This window comes from Indicator indicator, chromosome 9, assembly GCF_027791375.1.
Source record: "Indicator indicator isolate 239-I01 chromosome 9, UM_Iind_1.1, whole genome shotgun sequence".
NCBI classification, from domain to species: domain Eukaryota; kingdom Metazoa; phylum Chordata; class Aves; order Piciformes; family Indicatoridae; genus Indicator; species Indicator indicator.
Genome location: NC_072018.1, coordinates 33,209,825 through 33,230,488, shown reverse-complemented (window position 1 = coordinate 33,230,488; position 20,664 = coordinate 33,209,825). Strand labels below are relative to the sequence as shown.

The 20,664-nt window shown below is 41.7% G+C and overlaps 1 protein-coding gene across 2 annotated transcripts in view; it reads left to right on the top strand.

Annotated features, from left to right (window-relative positions):
• The window catches only part of TFAP2B (transcription factor AP-2 beta), a 28,762-nt gene that overhangs the window by 7,211 nt on the left and 887 nt on the right, over nucleotides 1-20,664 (top strand). For both annotated transcript variants that reach the window (XM_054383444.1, XM_054383443.1), the window contains 4 exons: nucleotides 3,561-3,621; nucleotides 13,140-13,359; nucleotides 15,956-16,074; nucleotides 18,764-18,905. In XM_054383444.1, the coding sequence (XP_054239419.1) occupies nucleotides 3,561-3,621; nucleotides 13,140-13,359; nucleotides 15,956-16,074; nucleotides 18,764-18,905 (542 nt within the window). The remainder of the gene's footprint in view (nucleotides 1-3,560; nucleotides 3,622-13,139; nucleotides 13,360-15,955; nucleotides 16,075-18,763; nucleotides 18,906-20,664) is intronic.

The following is a 20,664-nucleotide window of genomic DNA, read 5'->3' as shown; positions in this document are numbered from 1 at the left end:
AGAGGAAAAGAGGAGGAAAGAGGAAAAGACGAGGAGAAAAAGACAGAGGAAGGAAATGAAAGAAGAAAAAAAGTCCTGCACAGCTCAAATAAAGCAGGTCTCCCTCCCTTTCCCAATAAAACATCCCTTCAGGACTCGCGAAAGGTGCCTCCCCACTACGGCTCTGAGCCCTGCGGCCAATTGCCGCCTGCTCGCCTGGAGCCGGGGATGATGAGGACGAGCTGGGGCCAGGGATGGGATGAGATGGGCCGGGGCAGACAGGACTGTGCGTCAGTGGGGCTGGGGTTCTTGTTTTGGGGTGCTGAGGCTGCAGAAAATAAAGCAGGCCTTTTATTTCTAAAAGTTCTGGGCTCAGGCTGAGGGAGGAGGGGAAGAGGGAAAGGAGGGTATCCCAAGAAGAAACACGTGAAGGAAGAAGTGTCCAACTGCAAGTTAGTACAGGCATGAGGGAAACCAGCCCAGTACTCACTCCTACCTTCAGCATTTTCTATTCTTGTTCCCTCACTAGTGACAAGGGAAGATGAGAATTTTTCCACCCCAATTTTTAATAGGGATTCGTTTTAGATTCTAGGAATCTGTTCTAGCCACCGGGGTTCCTATTCAGGTGATATTATCCACAAACACTAGCGAGAATTTCCAGAAAGGGTTTCAAACAGTTTGGGTTTTTTTGAGTTTGGTGTTCGTTTTTTTTTTTAGTAGTTCAAAACTGTTGAACTAGTATCTAGGTAAATAGTTGGCTAAAGATGTGTCTCTTTAACTTATGCATGTCTGATCAAATACGTGCCATAAGAATGGCTTGGGCTGACAAGCGAAAATGAGGCAGAAAAAGAGAGTGCGTGACAGCAAGACACAGTGGTTATTTTATAAACACCAAATCCAGGCCATGTGTGAACCATTGTCCGGGGATAGAATTAAATGATTGTAACACGATAGCTCTCTGTTATTGTAAACAGGACGTATTGTATTGCCATCGCTGCCCTTCTCGGGAGGAATTTTCAATCTGCGATTTACAACCCTCAGACAGGGAACAGAGAAGCCAAGACCTACTTATTGAAAACAAATTTGCATCACCTAATAGGGAATCTGAAAAAAACACCACTGCAGTTCTAGTTGGTTTTGCTTCGTTGTTGTTTGTTTGGGTTTGTTATTGTAGTTCGGGTTGTTTTGTTTATTTTTTTCCAGGCTAGAGAGAAACAGAGTTTTACTAATAAGAGATAGGATAAAGAAAATACACGGGGGAAAACACAGATTCATTAGAATCTTGAAAGGAAAACAAAAAGTCTTCATATTTTTTTCTCTGCTGTATCCCTAGCTCAGTAAGTTGTACATACACGGTATGCAGGAAGCTCCGTGCTATCAAATTATAGGAGGAGGGAAGGGAATATTCCTCTTTAGATTTTCTAAGTATATCTGGAAACTCATCACCTTTCCCCTCCCTGCACACACACCTCCGCTCTTCCTCATTCACACCGCTGTTCCCTCTTCTCTCTGCTAGCTAGAGACACGGCAAGTTAAGTTGCACCAAAACACCCAAGTCTCTTATAAAGTAACCCCTGGTATCACTTTTAACTAAAGAAGTCTAGTAATTAAAAGTCTGAGTTGTTTTTCCACGTTTCCGCATGCAGTCCTAATTAAATCTTTACGATCCTCTCTGTGACTATTAACTGCCAGCATGCTGAGCGAATATCCTGTACAAAAACCCAGCAGGAGGGCGTAATTAGATAGAAAATCAGACAGGAGTCTTCTCATTAACTACAACAACTAACCCACGTTGCTGATGGAGCGAGCGGAGTGCACGCACACACATAAAGCCTGTGCACAAACCTCGACTCCAGAGATAAGGTGAGATAAGGGGCGGGAGGGGGGAGAGAAGGAAAGATGGCGTTTCATATTTACCTCCAATCCTGTGCCATCGAGGAGCATCACGCTGCACTCCAGCAGGCTGCAGGATTTGTTCATCACCTCTCTCTGGGAGCTGCTCAGGGAAAGGAGGGAAGACTTTGTAATTTTATTTCGTGCCCTTTAGGTATGTAGCCTATTGATTATGAGAGAGAGAGAGAGAGGCACAGCCATGCACAAACACACAGCATCAGGAGCCACTCTGTGTGAGCTCTCCTTTGAGTTGGGATTCAAGGAAAATGAAAGGAAAAATCTCACTGAAAACATTGTTCTGTCACATTTTTGGAGAGATGTAATTTTCTCCTAAATCATATTCCATCTTGAATGTCCCTGCTGAGAAGAGAGAGAGAGAGAGAGAGGTGGAGATAAGAGCTGACTCCGGAGAAGCTCAGCCTCTCGGTGTAGCAAAGATAAAGTTCAAATAATAGGGAAGAAAATCATTGCTTTGCTGTGAAGATATTTTCCTTATCAGGAAAAAGGGGGGGGAGGGGGGGGGGAGGGGGGAAGTAACAATTCCCTAAATATGCAATAACCCGGAGAAATTCAAACTCTGTATGGTAATAAAATTAGATAATAAAGCAAACAAACCCACAAGTCCTCCCTTCCTCTGAAGCCCAGAATTTACCCTAAAACAGAACCTGCAATAATTCCACAAAAAATTTGCTCTTATGACACCTCTTCTCTTTGGGAGATGATTTTGCTGTGGATTCAGCGGTAGTTTTTGTTTGTTTGTGTTGTGTATATCCCACTTCGGTGTTGAGACATGAAACCCCTCTGTCTTCTGTGCTTGTCTTTGTTCTCTTCCCTGATAAAGAAGTTAATGACAGAATAACAGGTGTGCTCCAAAACGCGCTGAAAAGAAAGGGGGAGAAAGTGGGGGAAGAGAAAAAAAAATCTTGGGAGACTGTTTCGAAGCAATCAATTTATTAGTTCATATCTTTGATAATGTACTCCCCGCTTCCCCTCCCCACTAATATAGGACATGGAAGCAACCTCGAGGGCTGTAAATCTCTTTCTGCTTGTGCCCTATATGATGTGGGCGTTGCACTGCGCTCCGAATTGCTCAAGCTTTAATTAAAAGTCCATAATGTAAACTCTTACATATAAAAAGTAAATGGTCCTTGAATTATTAAGATGTAGCAGGGTTACACAAACAAAACAAAACCAAAAAAAAAAAAAAAAAAAAGGAGGGAGGGGGAGGAAAGGAGAGGGAAAATTTAAGTTGTCCTTAATCGTGTTCATTTGTCATGCGATAGATCTTGCAGATGTTGCCAAATTGCCAGATTTTCCAAGGAAGAAATATATAAAGCTGTATTGAATACAAAGGAGTCTGTGTGATGTGTGTGTTTTATAAGACAACAAAACCAGTATTGCATCCCATATGCTTCGCACCTCTTTTATTTATTTATTTTATTATTTTTTTTTTTTAATCAGAAGGCTATGCAGTTTGTAAGAATTTAATTTCCTTGTCGATTTGGGGGAATAATAACAACAATAATAACAGTGTAAAAAGAAAAAAAAAAAAAAAAGAAAAAATTCTAGTCCCCTAGTAAATTAATATAAATGGAAATAACAGTAACTCCACTTCGGAATGACATGATTTATGTACGCGATTCTTTAATATCCAGTCAATTTGAATAGTGATGTTTTTATATCCACAGTCAGTTGAAGATGCCAATAACAGCGGTATGAACTTATTGGACCAGTCTGTCATTAAAAAAGGTATGGATTATTCCAACTAGCTAGACGAAGTTTTACTGTGTAGCAATATCTTCATGATATATTTTTACTTTGGGGCAATTAATTTCTCCGGGAAGCAAGAACACCTGGCAGCGAGGTGAACAATTGATTGGATCGGCAGACAGAGTGGAGGGAAAAAAAGAAGGGTATGTGAAAGGAAAAGTTTGTATCCTCTCCCTCCCCCGTCCTTCAGAGGATTTAATTGCACAAATGTTTCCTAATGGAGCACCCCAGCTCAAACGCAGTCTCCATTGGTCTCCTCCTCTTTTACTCTCTATGGTCCTTGATGGGGACCCCTTGATTTTTAATGGAGGTAGGGGGTTGATTCCCTTTGGGGCCTAAATGCATTTCCCAGGCGAATCAAATGCGGAGAGGAAAAAAAAAATGCCTACGGAAAGGCGGCCGCGACTTTCCCCCCCGCCCTTCCTCCAAGGATCCCCCCTTCCCCGTGCCCATTTTTTAAATCTTCCTGCATATGCGCACATGATTTAGTGTAACTGCAGAATCACCCCATACTGTTAAAGGGAATGTGATATTAACAAATGTTTGCAGTCTCTTGTACAGCTGTAAGCAAAATAATTAACTAATTAAACTAATTAAATGTAATTACAATAACTCATTTCGGGCGTATTGCAGCTGCTTAATTTTTTTACATTTCTCTGACAGTCACTGGAAGATGCTAGGCGATTAGTGTTGTGTTATGCTGATAGACATTAAACAGATCACACACTGCAAATGTAGGGAAAGCTATCTTTAATTATCTAAGGAGTTTCTATTTCTAGATTCAATTTTAAGTACCAGAGATGAGGCTTGGAAACGCTGTCCCTTATGCTTGCTATCAACAGCATTTATCTCCAGTACCCTATTGTTTGTCAAAGGCGCACAAATACTTTAATAGAGAATAATAAAGCAAAGTAACAGGGCGGGTGTTTATTTAAAACGTGTTCAAGGCAGCATGAGGTCCTCCCGTGTATTTATTTTTTTTCCATTTAAAACCTCTTGTACAGATTCTCTCTCACACACACACACACGATCAAGTTCTAGTTATTTGAGAGAGTACAGATGAAAGCTTGAAGACCATTTAGCAGCACCATTTATGTCCATCGGCTGAAAAGTCGAAGGTGGTTTTGAGAAACAGAAAATTATTTACCTTTAAAAAAAATTAAAACGTGGATTTTAAACCTTCGTCCAGTTTTAGCTCAGATTGAATGGTTATTAGGTTTTGTGCTCAGGGTCTGTAACCTGATGGCTTCTAGTCATATTTCCCTTTTTTTTTCCCTTCTTCTCACTCTCCTCCCCTCCCCGCCCCCACTTGACACCTCATAGACGATGTTTCCTCTTGGGTGTATTTGATTAATTGGTGCTTGATTTGTGACCGAGAGTCTCCTTTCTAACATTGCTCCATGATCGCATTTTCCTTTCTCAATTTGTTGGTCTTTTTGTGGCTTTTTTTTTTTTTTTTTTGTGTGTGTGGTTTTTTTCTTTTTTTTCTACATAACTCTTTTCTGTTAATCACCTAGCCCCAAATATTCTCTTTCTTTTTTCTTTTATTTCATTCTTTTTTTTCCTTTTTTCCCCCCCACTCCTCTCCCTCAGTGTCTTTTTCTCCTTCAGATGACAAGGACAGCAGAGATGTTTAATGTGCATGTTGTGGGGTACAGTTCTATAGCGACCAGCGCTAAAACGAGAAAGTTAATCTATGTTTGGTATAGATTTAGCTGTGTTTATTGTACATGGGCATTGCAGCTGCTGCCTAAAGAGAAATGGTCCCATATAGGTAGGATTATGTGTGCCTATTTGCAGCCATAGGAACAGATACTCTGGGTTTATCCATGATGAACAGGACGTTGGGCACTTTGGACTCAAAAAGACCCCGAGATTCATTTGCAGCTGTTTTAAAGTCAGTTTTAAAGGAGTATTTTCCTGCTTAGAAGCAATGCTGAGCTCTAAGAAACTTTTCCAGCATAAAGGAATGTTGCGAGTTCAGTTTCTTTTTTTTGCACAGCCATTTTCCTGGGTGAGGAGGAAGAGAAATGTGTAATAAATAGTAAGTCACATTTGTGCCACACAGTATTTAATCCTGAGGAGAGAAAGGAGCAAGACAGAGAGGGTTCAGTATCAACTTCACTTTGTTCCCTGCAGTTTGTAGCTGTGAGGATGTACTTTGAGCTCACAATAAGTTATTTAAACTCTGTAAGTCCTTGATGTCGTAGGCAGATAGGCATTCACTGATTTTTCTGTAGTACATATTCGCTAGATGACAGTCAGAGGGAGTCTATTTCACCGAAACCTACTTTAGTGCCTAAAATGCTTTAATTACATTGTAGCAGAAAAAGTGCGATGTGGGCTGGAAGTCTAAACTTAATTACATCATCCAGTCTGTGTCTGTTTCTTTACGGTCTGTAAGGCCTGCTGAGGGAATTATCTATCTATGCAAAAAGGACTGAAAAAAAATATTAAGGAAATTATATAGGGATTCATACATGGCTATTGATTTATCTCGCGTATCGATCCCGCACAATAGATTACATACACTCAGTCTCTTGTTATGTTTGCTATCTGAGCTTACTTGACATTTCTGAAGTAATTTAGTTAAGAGGAAATGAGTTGTTCCCAGTAGAGAGAGCAAACGAGTGGAGTGAAGGTAGCCAGCGTGATAAATGGCTCTTTCATTTGGAGATCTCCAGAGCTCGTTTAAGGCTAATTTTCTGTATTAGCCCCCTTTGAGCTATTAATGCAATAGGCAGGGACCGTGGCCCCTCGTCTCTTAGCTGCCCCATTAGAGCGAGCATTAAGCCACCAAGCCTGAACTCTACTGTGGTGGTGAAGGTGGTGAAATAATGAAAGGTGCTTTTTAAACTTTCCTAATCTAAACTGGCAGAGGGTGGTTAATACGATTTGAAGGGGGCTGGTCAATGAACAATCAATAAACTAATAATGAGAAGGATGCGGTACATTAACAGCCTAAAAATCCAACGAGACATTAAAAAATCATCGTTAACTCCTAGCTCCATTAAGATTTGGGTGGCGGAAGTGGGAGGGAGGGAGTTAGATAAATCATCAAGATGATAATAATCAGCGAGAGCATTAACACCAAATTCAATTCGGCTTTAAGAGCTTACCGGCACGTTTTGAGGCCTTTCCCTCTATTTCTGCTGAAAGGAAGGGAAGGTTTTCTGCCTGTCAGGAATGAAAGATCGGGTCCCTTTTGTCAACTGCTCATCTGAAATTTCCCTGGCACCGTCTCTGGCAAAAGAAGTTGTCCTCCTGAAAAATCTCGGGCGGCCCGAGTCCCGAGTTAATTTTTTGTGACTCTGGGGCATAGTCAGTGACCTTAAAATTATCCTGATGTATTTATTTACTTTCAGCTATTTCTGACGGTTGCCTGCACCCTCCCATCTGATTTAGCCCGAAAGGCCATTTTAACCCTAACACCTTAATTCATTGTTCCCTTGCAAACACGCTCTATTGTTCATACAATTTTAAAGAAACATATGAAAGGAGATATCCTAACTCTCAGTAGTACAGCATGAGATTCCTTCTCACCCCTTCCTGAAGTATCCGGATAAATGATTAACTGAAAACTACCCTGGCCTCAGCTTTTCAGGTGATAGATCTGGGAATCGCAGATGTTGCTTCGCTGCCACTCAGTTTCGTGCTTTTCCCTGGATTACCCATTGAACCTTACGATTCCTCTTAATTGAATGCAAAACAATTTCAAGGGAATACATTTCACTTTGAAATTTAGTCCCGGTTTTCAAGGGAAAGAGATTGCGGTGGAGGAAAGGGAGGGCGGAAAAGGAGGAGACGAGAGGGGCAGGAGAGAAAGGGACATGAATATACACTTTGTGTATTAATTCATTAAAATGAAACTAGGAACCAGGTCTTTTGGTGTCCATGGGTAAGGCAGAGCCCGCGAACTTTCTGGGTTTGGCTATCTAATCAGACCAAAACGCCAGTTGCAACAAAGTCCTGCTGCTGAAATGGACAAAGAACTTTCAGACTCAGTAGGCAGATTAAAAAAAAAAAAACAACAAACAAAACCAAAACCGACCAAAAAAAAACCCCACACCCAAAAACCAACAACAAAAAGAGAGAGGGAGATATCTGAAGGCAGTTTAATGGCTGATTAGTAATATATTGCTCCATGACGTTTCTTAGTAAGAAATACATCAAATATTTATTCTGATGAATGTCTGATTGATTTATCTGCATCATATTATTCACCAGGCTTATTGCAGCGATATCCATAGCTTAAAACCTTGTTAATCAGCTATTTTCAGAACACAGATTTATTTATTTGTGCTTTTCTAGTGTTACTTAAATGCCTTTTGATTTTAATTTCCTTTTGTGCCTCTGCATTTGTAAACATTTTCATGCGTTTTTGGAGAGCAACCCCACAGAGAACTATCACCACCGAAAAACTAAACCAAAACAAAACACCTTCCCCCCCACCCCAAAAAGAGCCAACCACCAAAAAAACACCCACCCCCCCAAAAAACCCTACTAAAACCCAAACCACCAAACCCTAAGACTTAATGTATGCACAGAAAATTGTAAACATGTAAAGAACTGAAAGCTTCACGCTGAGTTTTGCCATGCTCCATTTCCCCACCATTTCCTGCTGTCGTTTTAAAGCGATCTCACTCATCTAGAGATCCCGTTTGCAGGAACAGTATGCTTATAATTACTAACAAATCAAGCGGCTACTGTTGCTCTCCCAGTTTATTGATAAGCTGAAGAGAAATGGCAAAAAGGCTGGAAGTAACCACAGGAGCAGAAATAGAGAGATAAAAAGAGAGAGAAAAAGACAAAAAGAGAAAGAGAAAAAGAAACAGAGGGAGAGAGGAAAAAAGAGACAGGGGAAGAGAAAAAGAAAGACAAAGACAAAAAGAGAGAGAAAAAAGAGAGAGAAAAAGAGAGAGAGAGAAAGAGAAAGAAGGAAGGAGGGAAGGAGGGAAGGAAGGAAGGAAGGAAGGAAGGAAGGAAGGAAGGAAGGAAGGAAGGAAGGAAGGAAGGAAGGAAGGAAGGAAAGGAAGGAAGGAAGGAAGGAAGGAAGGAAGGAAGGAAGGAAGGAAGGAAGGAAGGAGGGAAGGAGGGAAGGAGGGAAGGAGGGAAGGAAGGAAGGAAGGAAGGAAGGAAGGAAGGAAGGAAGGAAGGAAGGAAGGAAGGAAGGAAGGAAAGGAAGGAAGGAAGGGAGGAAGGGAGGAAGGGAGGAAGGGAGGAAGGGAGGAAGGGAGGAAGGGAGGAAGGGAGGAAGGGAGGAAGGGAGGGAGGGAGGGAGGGAGGGAGGGAGGAAGGAAGGAAGGAAGGAAGGAAGGAAGGAAGGAAGGAAGGAAGGAAGGAAGGAAGGAAGGAAGGAAGGAAGGAAGGAAGGAAGGAAGGAAGGAAGGAAGGAAGGAAAGAAAGAAAGAAAGAAAGAAAGAAAGAAAGAAAGAAAAGGGAAAGAAAGAAAGAAAGAAAAGGAAAGAAAGAAAGAAAAAATGAAAAGAAAGAAAGGGAAAAAGAAAGAAAAGAAAGAAAGAAAGAAAGAAAGAAAGAAAGAAAGAAAGAAAGAAAGAAAGAAAGAAAGAAGGAAAGAAAGAAAGAAAGAAAAGGAAAGAAAGAAAGAAGGAAAGAAAGGGAAAGAAAGAAAGAAAGAAAGAAAGAAAGAAAGAAAAGGAAAGAAAGAAAGAAAGAAAGAAAGAAAGAAAGAAAGAAAGAAAGAAAGAAAGAAAGAAAGAAAGAAAGAAGAAAGAAAGAAAGAAAGAAAGAAAGAAAGAAAAGAAAGAAAGAAAAGAAAGAAAGAAAGAAAGAAAAGAAAGAAAAAGAAAGAAAGAAAGAAAGAAAGAAAAGGAAAAAGAAAGAAAGGAAAGAAAGAAAGAAAGAAAGAAAGAAAGAAAGAAAGAAAGAAAGAAAGAAAGAAAGAAAGAAAGAAAGAAAGAAAGAAAGAAAGAAAGAAAGAAAGAAAGAAAGAAAGAAAGAAAGAAAGAAAGAAAGAAAGAAAGAAAGAAAGAAAGAAAGAAAGAAAGAAAGAAAGAAAGAGGAAGGGAGGGAGGGAGGGAGGAAAGAAGGAAGGAAGGAAGGAAGGAAGGAAGGAAGGAAGGAAGGAAGGAAGGAAGGAAGGAAGGAAGGAAGGAAGGAAGGAAGGAAGGAAGGAAGGAAGGAAGGAAGGAAGGAAGGAAGGAAGGAAGGAAGGAAGGAAGGAAGGAAGGAAGGAAGGAAGGAAGGAAGGAAGGAAGGAAGGAAGGAAGGAAGGAAGGAAGGAAGGAAGGAAGGAAGGAGAGGAAAAAAGGAAGGAAGGAAGGAAGGAGAGGAAAAAAGGAAGAGAGAGAGAGGAAGAAAGGAAGGAAAAAGAAATAGATTTTGGAAGGGGGAATTATGTATTTGTGAGTGCTATATACACAGCAAACATCTTGGAAGTGAAAGAAAATCGAATACTCTCTGTTAGGTATAACAAGAACTAAATGGGATAAAGTTAAAGCTGAAGTGGTAGGGAGGCTGCTTATATATGTATGTATTATTCTGCATTATTTCAGCAGTTATGGCAATCCCTAACCAACTGGGAAAGTTGACATTGGCTAAAAGCATTCTTTGCATCGCAGTTTGTTTACACATATGCAGGGATTTGACATGTGCAGCTGCACACAGGGATGTGCATATCTCTTCACCCACTAAAACCTTCACGTTGTGTTATCTCTAGTAATGTCTGAGCTCTATCTGGGAAGCTATAGCCATGATAAACATATAGATATGATATAGATAGAGATAATTCATTCCATGGCAAACACTTTTTTGAGGCAGCATTAGGTAATTTACAGAAGATATAGAGTCTAGATAGAATACATCTCTCTGAAGCTATGAAATTGCAATAGATATGCTTACACCGCCTGGCAAGCTTCTAAAATGGGTTTAGAGTTATTAGACTTCAACTGCTGGATATGTTCATATGGTCTTTTTCAGAGAGGCAGTGGTAGGAAGAAAAGCTGAGGAGCTCCCAACAGGGAGCAGGGAAGGGAGCCAGTCTGCTTCCCAAAAGCAAATTGCAAGGATTTAAAAAAAAAAAAAAAAAGGCCACTGAGCATGTGAAAAATCCATATTTCAAAGGTTAACTAATGTAATGAGTGCTCCAAAAGGCCAAAATGAGTGGGGTGAGGTATATTTAAGCATTGCACGGGTTCCTCTCTCTTTAGTGAGTTTGGACTAAGATCAGATGGTCGTGGAATTGCTGCCTCTTGTTTAATTTCTCAGTTCACTGGACAGTGACCTGATAAACTGGTCACTAAATATAGCCACTACAAAGGTGTACTCCAACCACTGATCCCTGTGTTTATCTGAAGTAAAAAATGCCAGTCATGAAAATTTGTCTGGTAGCTTTAATCTATTTTTAATTATTTTTCTTTTGTTCTCTTTTTCTTGATGCTTCAGTTGAATGATGTTGCAGAACATAGTGCATGAAATAAGTGATATATCTATGTATAATGGAGGGAAGAAAGAATTTTCTTTTCTCTTTGGTTTCCAGTACTACCTCTGATAACTCAAACGACTCTTTTCCTGTAAAATCAATGGGGGGAAAAAGATCCTATTAATAGCAAGAAAAGCAGAAGCAGGCCTCTAACTCTTTTATAACTGTTTCTGTGCTGTTGTCAAACTATTTGAAACTGCCTTTATGAGCTGCATAAAGTGCCTGACTAAAAATAATAGAGAAATAGGAATCCATTTCACTCGCCGATTCCCTGAAGTAAAGCCACTCAAAATAATTTGTTTATACTGGAGACTATATACAAGGCATATGAAGCAATATGTATATCTAAAATCGACATGCCTTTTGGTTTTTAGCTGTTATAGAGCTTTTATTGTGGGGGTCTGGTCTGGCAGTAGGAAATGATCTGTAATAAAAACAGTGAAACACGGTTGTGTCTATTCCATACACTGAGGTTATAAAATTGGCAATTGCCCAGTAGTTAGCACTTGGTAATATATTAGGATACCCGATCTTATTGTTTAGCAGCTCCAGACGACTTAAATATCCCCTCAACCCTAATGGCTTGATTCTGCAGATATGTTGCAAATAAACAGGGTTTTTATGACTCAACTGACATGTATTATAACTACCTAAATAGCTGGCATATGTGCATAATAGAACCCTATTATTTGCCGAATTGGTTTTGCAATTGATTGAGTGGAAACGGGAGACTGTGAAGTAGTATCTGCCCGACGAGGGTGTGTAATCAATTAGTCTGCTCTTCCAAAACATGCCCACTGCTCTGCCAGGACTTTACCACGAGCAAACTCCCCTCCAGTTTCAGTGTATATTTTCTATAAGGAAACGCATGTTGCCGCGATTCTGAGAGGAAGCAGCAGTAGCAGCTGTCAGCTCTTATTAACTCCTGCATAAAACATACCTTAAGTACGGTTTGTTATCAATTACTTGCAGAAATGAAACAACTGGGAGAATGCAGAGAGGCTCCCTATAAATTAAAGCGATTGGCTGATTGATTAGAGCACCTGCTGTAAATCATAACAGTTCCACGCAATTATGAGGGGACCATTTACGTTCATTTGTAAACAAAATTCATGTCACGGGGGAATTGCTCTCATTTTTAGTTTAACCAGTTTCGGTTGTTTATTTCTGAGTGTGTCTGGTTGCTATTATAGGAATATGCTCGTTATAATCCCCTCGGTTACCCTTAAAATAGCCTCACTAGGTTCTCAGAGAAGAAAAAAGAAAATATTTCGTTTAATCGTGGACAGAATAACATGTTTTTATTTTGCTATGTTTTTCTTTATTGTCCTGTTCTGATTTCTCGCTCCCTCCTCCCCCCATAAATACCTTTAAATATATGTTACAGTAACTAGATCAGCTTTATTTAGGGGCAGGAGAGTTTCTACTGCCTCACAGACAGCACAATATGATTAAGGTGGTGAAAGCCGTGGTTAGACCAGATTTTTTTTTTTCTCTCCTGGTGTTCATTTTTTTCTGAAGGAAAAGACTCATTTTATTTCATAAAGCAGACTTAATAAAAACACAAAGCAATAACAGAGCTGTCTTCTGGTTGCTGTATCCTCCAGCCTTGATACTTATTTAAGACAGCAACTCCCTTCGTGTAGTGAATTTATTCCTGGCTCAGCTTAGCAGTAATGGAGACATTAGCAAAAAAAAAAGTAAATGTTCCTTTTTTTTTCCCCTCCAGAAAGGCGCTGTCCGTTGTACAAAAGGCATCGGGGGGCTCTGACACAGGCTCAACCCCGAAAGCTGCCAGGTGCTTGCCAATATGTATTTTATTTCCCAATGATCAAACCCTGCATAGAGGCTGTACTGCACCACCCTTCTCTCCATCCATCATTCGTGGAGCAGGTGTCTAGATGTTGTGGGAGCAGCACCCTTTAGGTTGCTGGAGGTAGCCAGAGATTCAAAATTCCCTTTCATTTTGCTGTTCTGTGCATGTCAGAGAGACTGTGGTTATCCACTACACGGTGTGATGGTTTCTCTCTCCCCTCTTCCCCTTTTCTTTCTTCAGTTCCGGTTCCTCCAAAATCTGTTACTTCTTTGATGATGAATAAAGATGGCTTCCTGGGTGGAATTTCAGTCAATACCGGAGAGGTTTTTTGCTCTGTACCCGGCCGCTTGTCTTTGCTTAGTTCAACTTCAAAGTATAAAGTAACTGTGGGAGAAGTTCAAAGGCGCCTTTCTCCTCCCGAGTGTCTGAACGCATCTCTCCTAGGAGGAGTACTTAGAAGGTAAGAGGCTGGGGCGAGTGTGTGAACATGCCCAAGTGTGGGCATCTGTGCATGTCGAACTATTTGGTCGATGATAGGAACGATTGTCAATACACATTGGTCTTATTTTCATAGCATGTGTGTGTAACGTTCGGGATAAAGTAAAAATATGATGTATTCAGACACTGAGATGAATGTATGGAGACTAGAGGGAGATGTGGCCTTGTGCAGTTTCAATCAAAGAATCTCCAGGTGAAGGAACTGAGACAAGAACTATTTCTCTTTTGTACCGGCTTCTTCTCCTCACAGTTCTCAGAAAATGGCAAAATTCAGTGTTATTTGGGGCATGTTGCAAGTAGATGTTGCAGGAGGAACGGAATGTATTTCAGGTCCCAATGTATTTCCAGGGATTTCTTAGATGTCTCTCCTCTATGTAGCCATGACACTAAGGCAATTAACATGCTGTCACACAAGACACTGAAATTAGCAAGGGATTAATAGGCAACCTATAAAGTAGGTAAGTACCTGACTAAAGAAAAGCCATCAAGAGATAGCTTTGAAAGTCAGAAACTTAGTGCTTCATCTAGAACAGGTTAATAGAGGAATTGCTCATGGCTGATCCCGAGGCCTTTGTTGTTTAACGCTTGTGCAAATCACCCACTAATGACCTTAAAATAGTTAGCATAATTGGTACAGAGGAAACCAAGGAGCAAGGGGTAACTTGGAGAGGCTTGGTTGCCATGATCATGTCAACAGAGAGATGGTGAATTCAGTTACCAACAACAAGGATTTAAGTTCCGAGGTCATCAAATGGAACGACTGTCAGGGACACTCTTATCTCATTGACAGTGACGAAAGAACTGTGAATTGTCAGTATGATTTGTCTCTAAGAAAGGTAAGCTAAGGCTCTATCTCTGGTCAGAACAGGGAAGAAGTCATGATAGGATATGATATGAGGTAGCAATTCGCTCAAACCAATAGAAAGCTGAGAAATAATAAGACTTCATTTTACACGTGAGGTATACACCAGAATGGAAAAACAAAGCATAACTTCAAGACAAGAACAAATGTATATAAGATCACCGTGGAAAAAAATTCAGAACATATTTAAAAGTTGCTGTCTTTAGAGGAGGAAATAGTAATTGGGCAACGTTGATCTGAGGTGTTTTGAGAATAAGTTGTTGTGTTTTGGGGGGCTTGGGGGGATGGGGTGTGTTGGTTTGTTGGGGTTTTTATGTCCCCCCACCCCATGCCCCTCCCCAAACAAAAGAAAATAAGTTTAAAAATCTGTGACAACATCAGAGGCTTCAGCTCCATGTCTGGAGTGGAGGAGGAAAGTCCTGCTACATGAAGTCAGTCACCCACAAATACACGTGAGAATGAGGAGTTCCTAAAATAGATGCTGTTCCACGTGAATGTCTGTAATCTTCGTTCAGTGTGATTCTTGCCAGGGAGAGCAGCAGAGATTTTTTGCTTACAGATGCTAACTTGCCTGCTCGTTTTGTACAGCTACAAATGGAGCAGGGAGAAAATAGAATTATCGAGGTAAAGAAACATCATTATAGACCTTCAGCGAATTTCTGGCCCAAGCTATAATCACTGGCTGCTGACTTCAGTTTCTATCTTGAATCTAAATTTTAGACAAGCTTTTTGTTCAGGGCAGATGCAATACAGAAAGCTGCGATTCTAGCATCTAGCCCCATTTACTTTGATATAAAATAGTGGGATGCCAACCTGGCTTCTCTGTTATTTCTGGTTTCCCTTCTCTAAGTACGACTGCTGATTCTTTTAAAAAAAAAAAAAAAAAAAAAAAAAAAAAAAAAAGTAGTAACTAAGATATATTTGGGACAGACTCTGATTTTAGGTGCCAAAACTCGCCCTCACTTCGCAGGTGGCAAGATTCATCCCTGGGGCTTTACATATGTATAGGCGTTCGAACAATACCTCTGTATTTCCCACCTATAGCTCACTCATCGTTTTATTGTCCTTATCAGTAACCTCCGACAGATATTCAAATCTCCCTTCAGGCACTCAATTCCCTCTGTATAACGCGCCCTGCCTTTAGGTGAGCTCTTCCTCTCAGCATCGCCTTTCTGCACAAGAGCACTCACACACACGCACGATATAGTTTAATAAATATTTTCTTCCATTTCCTTTTATCCACAGGCACACATAGTCTCCCTTCGAGCCTTTTAGACTTTTTTTTTTTCCCCTATCATCCCCCCCACCCCCCCAATTCTTCCTATTCTGTCTCCTTCCTGGAATAACATGAAGATTTAATTCTTCTCCTCTACCTTTCTGCCCATCTCCTCAGTCCATCTTAATACAAGTTAGTGTCATAAAGTAGGAACCCATTAGCTCTCTACATCAGAACCTTTTCCATTAATTATTGCTATTTGGCATAATTTGATTTCCTTGGATAAAACAGACAGAAAAGTGGGTTCAGTCCCTCTCCCACCCCTGGGAGAATTTAAGCAAATCTCAGCAAACCAGCACCCTCGAAGTCCTTAACGTCGAGTGAAAAACTCTTCCAGACACTACTAACTTCACAAGACTAGACGTTTCTTCCAGGAACGCTGTGAGGTTAATCACGATGTTAATTTCTTTGCAATTCTAGAGCCAAATCGAAAAACGGGGGGAGATCTTTGCGAGAAAGGCTAGAAAAAATCGGTTTGAATTTACCAGCCGGCAGGCGTAAGGCCGCAAATGTCACTTTACTCACGTCCCTGGTGGAAGGTAAGACGAGGGTTGCAGCTCTCTTCACACCCCTGCCTGCCCTGAACTCGTCTCACATTTTACCAGCCTCACCTCCTCAAACACCCTCCCCGTCTCTCCCCTCCCCCACCCCCCCACCCTACCGCCCACCCCCCCGACTTTCGGGATCAGGTGGGAAAAGCTTGCAAAGGTGAAATTTAGGGCGGGTTAGGATGAACTTCGTCACGGTTAAGGATCCCGTCCCAAAAGTGAAATCACTGACTAGAGGATACCTCTTGCTGGTTGTGTATGAGTCTGTATATGTGTGTCTGGGTGCGACTCTGCAGGGGCAGTCCTGGTCCTCATTTCCAGCCTGTGCTGTCCAACTCCACGTCTGCTCCATCCTCCCGGTAACTCCCTCGTTCCGAGTTATGGCAAGTACAGGGTGACCAATGAGGAACAGTAGTACGTTTATATATATACACATATATATGTTTTATTCCTTTAAAGAAATTAGAGTAATTTAAGAGAAGCAGAGGGCAGTTTACCTTAAGGAGACTACAACTGAACAAAGAGACAAGTTGTTCCTCCAAGGAAGGGGAGTGGGACTGAAATTTCACACAATTTCAAGTCAGCTAATGTCATTTTGGTGCTCGGCAGGTTTCTTTGATTTATTGTTATCGTATTGAAAAGTAAGATTTAGAGCCAGTAATATGTTTAGGATATGTGTGTGTTTGAGCTTAGAGAAGCTGGCCCTTCTCCAAAAAACATAACCAAATAGTATGGATGCAGTTATGAATTAAATGTATCTGCATTATACATACACACCGAGAGGCATATAAATAATCCACTTATCTCATCTGCATATAAGTATGCATAAACATTTGTGCTAGATATTAACTTTTCAACTCCTTTGATTGGGTTATGGGAGCGATAAGACCTTACTGTCTGTAGAGCTGAAGGCAGACTCCCAAAAAGACGGGGGCTGATGGAAGGGGGAGCAGCTCCTCCCTGGTACCTGCATATGGATTATGCCGAGTGTGAAAATCACAGCGCAGGTTATGGCTATAGGGATGCGTTGTAAGCGACTTGAAGTCTTTCGAGTATGACAACTGCCCTCTAACACCGGGGTTAGGGCAGCTTCACCCTCTTTGCAGACGTGAGAACAAGCACACCCTGCTCCCAGCAAACCAGCTCCTGCTCGAAGCTGGGTTGAGGTTCGGAAGCCTGTGAGGTTGTGATATGTGTTAAGTGTGTGGACATCACAGGTGGACATCAGCCTCCTCTCTCCTGAGCTCCGCACCAATCAACAGTTTTTCCTTGGGAGAGCTCCCTCCTTTTGGAACAAGCTGTGCTTGCTGGAGGCTGAACCTTTTTTCTGCCACCAGCCAGGCTTTAGCGTTCACGGTGTCATCGGCAGCAGAAACACTCCGACCAGTCCTAGCCGACCTTACGGGAGTTGTGCCTGGGGCGGGGTGACAGCGGCGGGGGACTCCCCGGGCTGCGTCGGGTGCCTTTGCCTTTCGCTTTCATTAACGGTTTGGTAATTAGCGAGAAGCCTTGGAAAGCAGAAGAACACGTTGGAAAGCAACTCTTGATCGTTAAAAATAATGTGGTCCTGGAGTTATTAGACATATCTGGTTTGCGTGCTGAAAATCTTCCCCCTGGTCCCTCCGGCAGTGCTTTAAAGGGTTTAATGCTTTATTCTGGAGGGGCTGAGCTATAATCTGGTGGAATCCCCCTAGAGTCTGGGTTTTTTTTCCCCCTTTTCTCCTCTTTTCCTCCTTTATGTAGCTACTGTCGTCTTCTCGTGGTGTGAAGTACATCAGTAGGAGTTGGATGACACGAACCTCTGCAGGCAAGAAACCTGAAACCAGGCAGGCAGGAGAAATGACAATTAGAATTAGAGTTAGAATAATCATTGTTTTTCACAGGGAAAAAAAAGTTGCCATTGGCTGGTGTCTTTCTACCGGGCAGAGAGGAAATCCTGTCGTATGATGGTCAGTCAGAGGTGGATGAATAATTTCCCTCAGAGGAAATGCGGCTGTGTCCATCATTTTACAGATGTGGCGACAGTGTCGACAATTGCGATAACGATGCGAGTGCTCTGTGTATATATAAACAAGCGTCTACACAATGTCCCACAAAGAGGTGACATTAATGTTGACACTGTGGCCACGTTTGTACAGTTTTGGGCAGTGATCCAGCGTGTTGAAATAAGAATGGATTCTCTGCTCTGAAGAGAAGTTTGAGTCCGCTGCCTTTCGGGATTTAGATAATTTCCATTCCTTTGGAGGGGGGGGGGGGGGGGGGTGTTAATTTGAAAGTCTCCGTGTGTGTGTGTGTGGGTGTGGTGTGTGTGTTTGTGCACATGTGTGTGTACTTTGCCCACAGTTCTGCACAATCAGCTGCACGAGTACGGACCATCGCAAGTGTCCTGTTGCAAAGACAAATCTCGTAGTTTTAAAATCTCATCAGCTGGTCAGCTAAAAGTCAGCCCCAACAACTTTCTTGTGCCCCCAAAATAGGGCTTGTGGAGGGTAAACTCATACCTGAAGCCTGTCCTTAAGGTACAAGGGGTGTTCTAAGTTTTGTAAAGACGGCACAAAAGAGGGTTGGTGTCTCCCCGGAGGAGCGGTGGGGAGTAGCCTGGGGCCTCCCGGCGATTCGGACCAGCACAGCCCGCGGCCGCCGGTGCCCGGAGGTGTTAATGCCCTTCTCATCCCTTCAGGTGAGGCCGTTCATTTAGCTCGGGATTTTGGGTACATCTGCGAAACGGAGTTCCCAGCCAAAGCTGTTTCTGAGTATCTGAACAGACAGCACACGGACCCCAGCGACCTCCACTCCAGGAAAAACATGCTGCTTGCTACAAAGTAAGTGCGAAGCTGACTAACGCCCCGCTTCTGTCTTCCCTGGAGAAAATCCTCCTTCTCTTTAAACCTTTCTTCTGGGGTCGTTTGAAAATCCCTACAACGGCCTCACGGGGAGGAAAGATGCTTGTAACCCCCTATGAGCAGGGCGGAGGCCCCGCATCCCTCTTCATCAGTGGAGTTTCTGTCTGTAGGCTGTGCCTATAGAGGATGTAAGCGACTGTCCCCTGTACACTGTTTCCAAGCCACTCTCAGTTAAAAAAAAGTCTTTATTTTGTTCCCACGGCATGTCTGTTTGTCCCTCCTGCTCCTCACACACACTTGTTTGTCTGCTACAGAATCGCAATTCCCCCCCCGCCCCGTATAGTTTAGTTAAAACCAGGGGAAAAAAAAAGAAGGAAGAAGAAAGAAAGCAAAAAATTAACCCCCCTTTCCCCCCCCCAAAAAAAAAAAAAAAAAAAAAGAGAAAGGAAAAAAATCAGTAAAAAAACCCAAACCAGAACAAGACCACTCCCACTATCATGTACTGCTAATGAACCTCAGTGTGGTCCCCTCAACCTGTATCTCTCCCTTAGGACTTTCTCAGTGGATGTGTTATATATGATGATTTACACTTGGCTATATGCCTCCCAGTCTACTAACTGGGTGCTTCATACTTTGCTCGAATCCTTAGTGGTGGATGCTGTGTGGTTCCACCCATCTCCACTGTTTAGATTAAAAAAAAAAAAAAGAAAAAAAGAAAAAAAGAAAAAAAAACACAAACCCCAAAGAACACCTACCAATAAAAAAAAAAAAAAAAAAGGAAGAGAAAAAAAAAGAAAAAAAAATCCACCAGCCCAAACAGCTCTCATTTATTTCATGCTCTGGGACGTGGCTCGCCTCTGATGACAGTGTAATTTAAAGAAATATATGGAGGGTTGAAAAATCATTTGCTCAAATTTGTCCAGATGTTTTTTAGACGTGATTGGAATTTGATTGCCCTTTTCCGCAGGGTCAAAAGATATTAATGTCCCAGAACTTTAATTGCTCACAGACCCTGCTTTGGTCTTTGAAGATGTAAAATGTTGGACTCATTACTGTTTGTTCTCCAAATTCAAAGTTTCCTCTCTTGCACTTTCTTAATGGATAATACACATATAAGCAGACCTTTATCTTTCCCCACCCTCTGAAACCTTTAACCCACTGGGAATTTCAGAGAGTTTCAGAGGATGAGAGCTGAATGTCTTTCTTAAGGGTTTATTTTTTACTTTCTTTCTTTTTTTTTTTTTTTTTTTTTCTTTATTCTGTCCTTTTCTTCTCCAGTCTCTGGGTAGACATTTGTCTGAATGAAGCTATTTCTTTGGGGATGACACCAGCCCTCAGGGTTTCTACATTGCCTGAGCACCTGTTGACTTGTAGGCCTTTTGGACTAGAGCAATGTGTGCAAATTCAGTAGAAAAATCAAAATTAATTTTTCAAAGGTGTGGGCAAACAAAGAAGAGCCAGATGTCAACTCTGATGTGTTAATTGGGATGCCATGCCCTGAGATAAAATAGGAAATGCTGGCTTTGCTCTTTGTGCAATGACTAAGGTGACACAGTGTTCCAAAGTCCTGATCTTTCTTAACAAGGTGGCCCAGCCTAAGCAGTCTCAGAGAAGGTCTTTCCCTGCGCCATGTCCTGTGCCCTCCTGTGACTCTCAGGATGTGCTTTCCTTCATCAAGAGCATCAGTGGGAGCTGTTTTGAGCTAGGGTTAGGCCTACTGGAAGATGGGTGTTTGGCA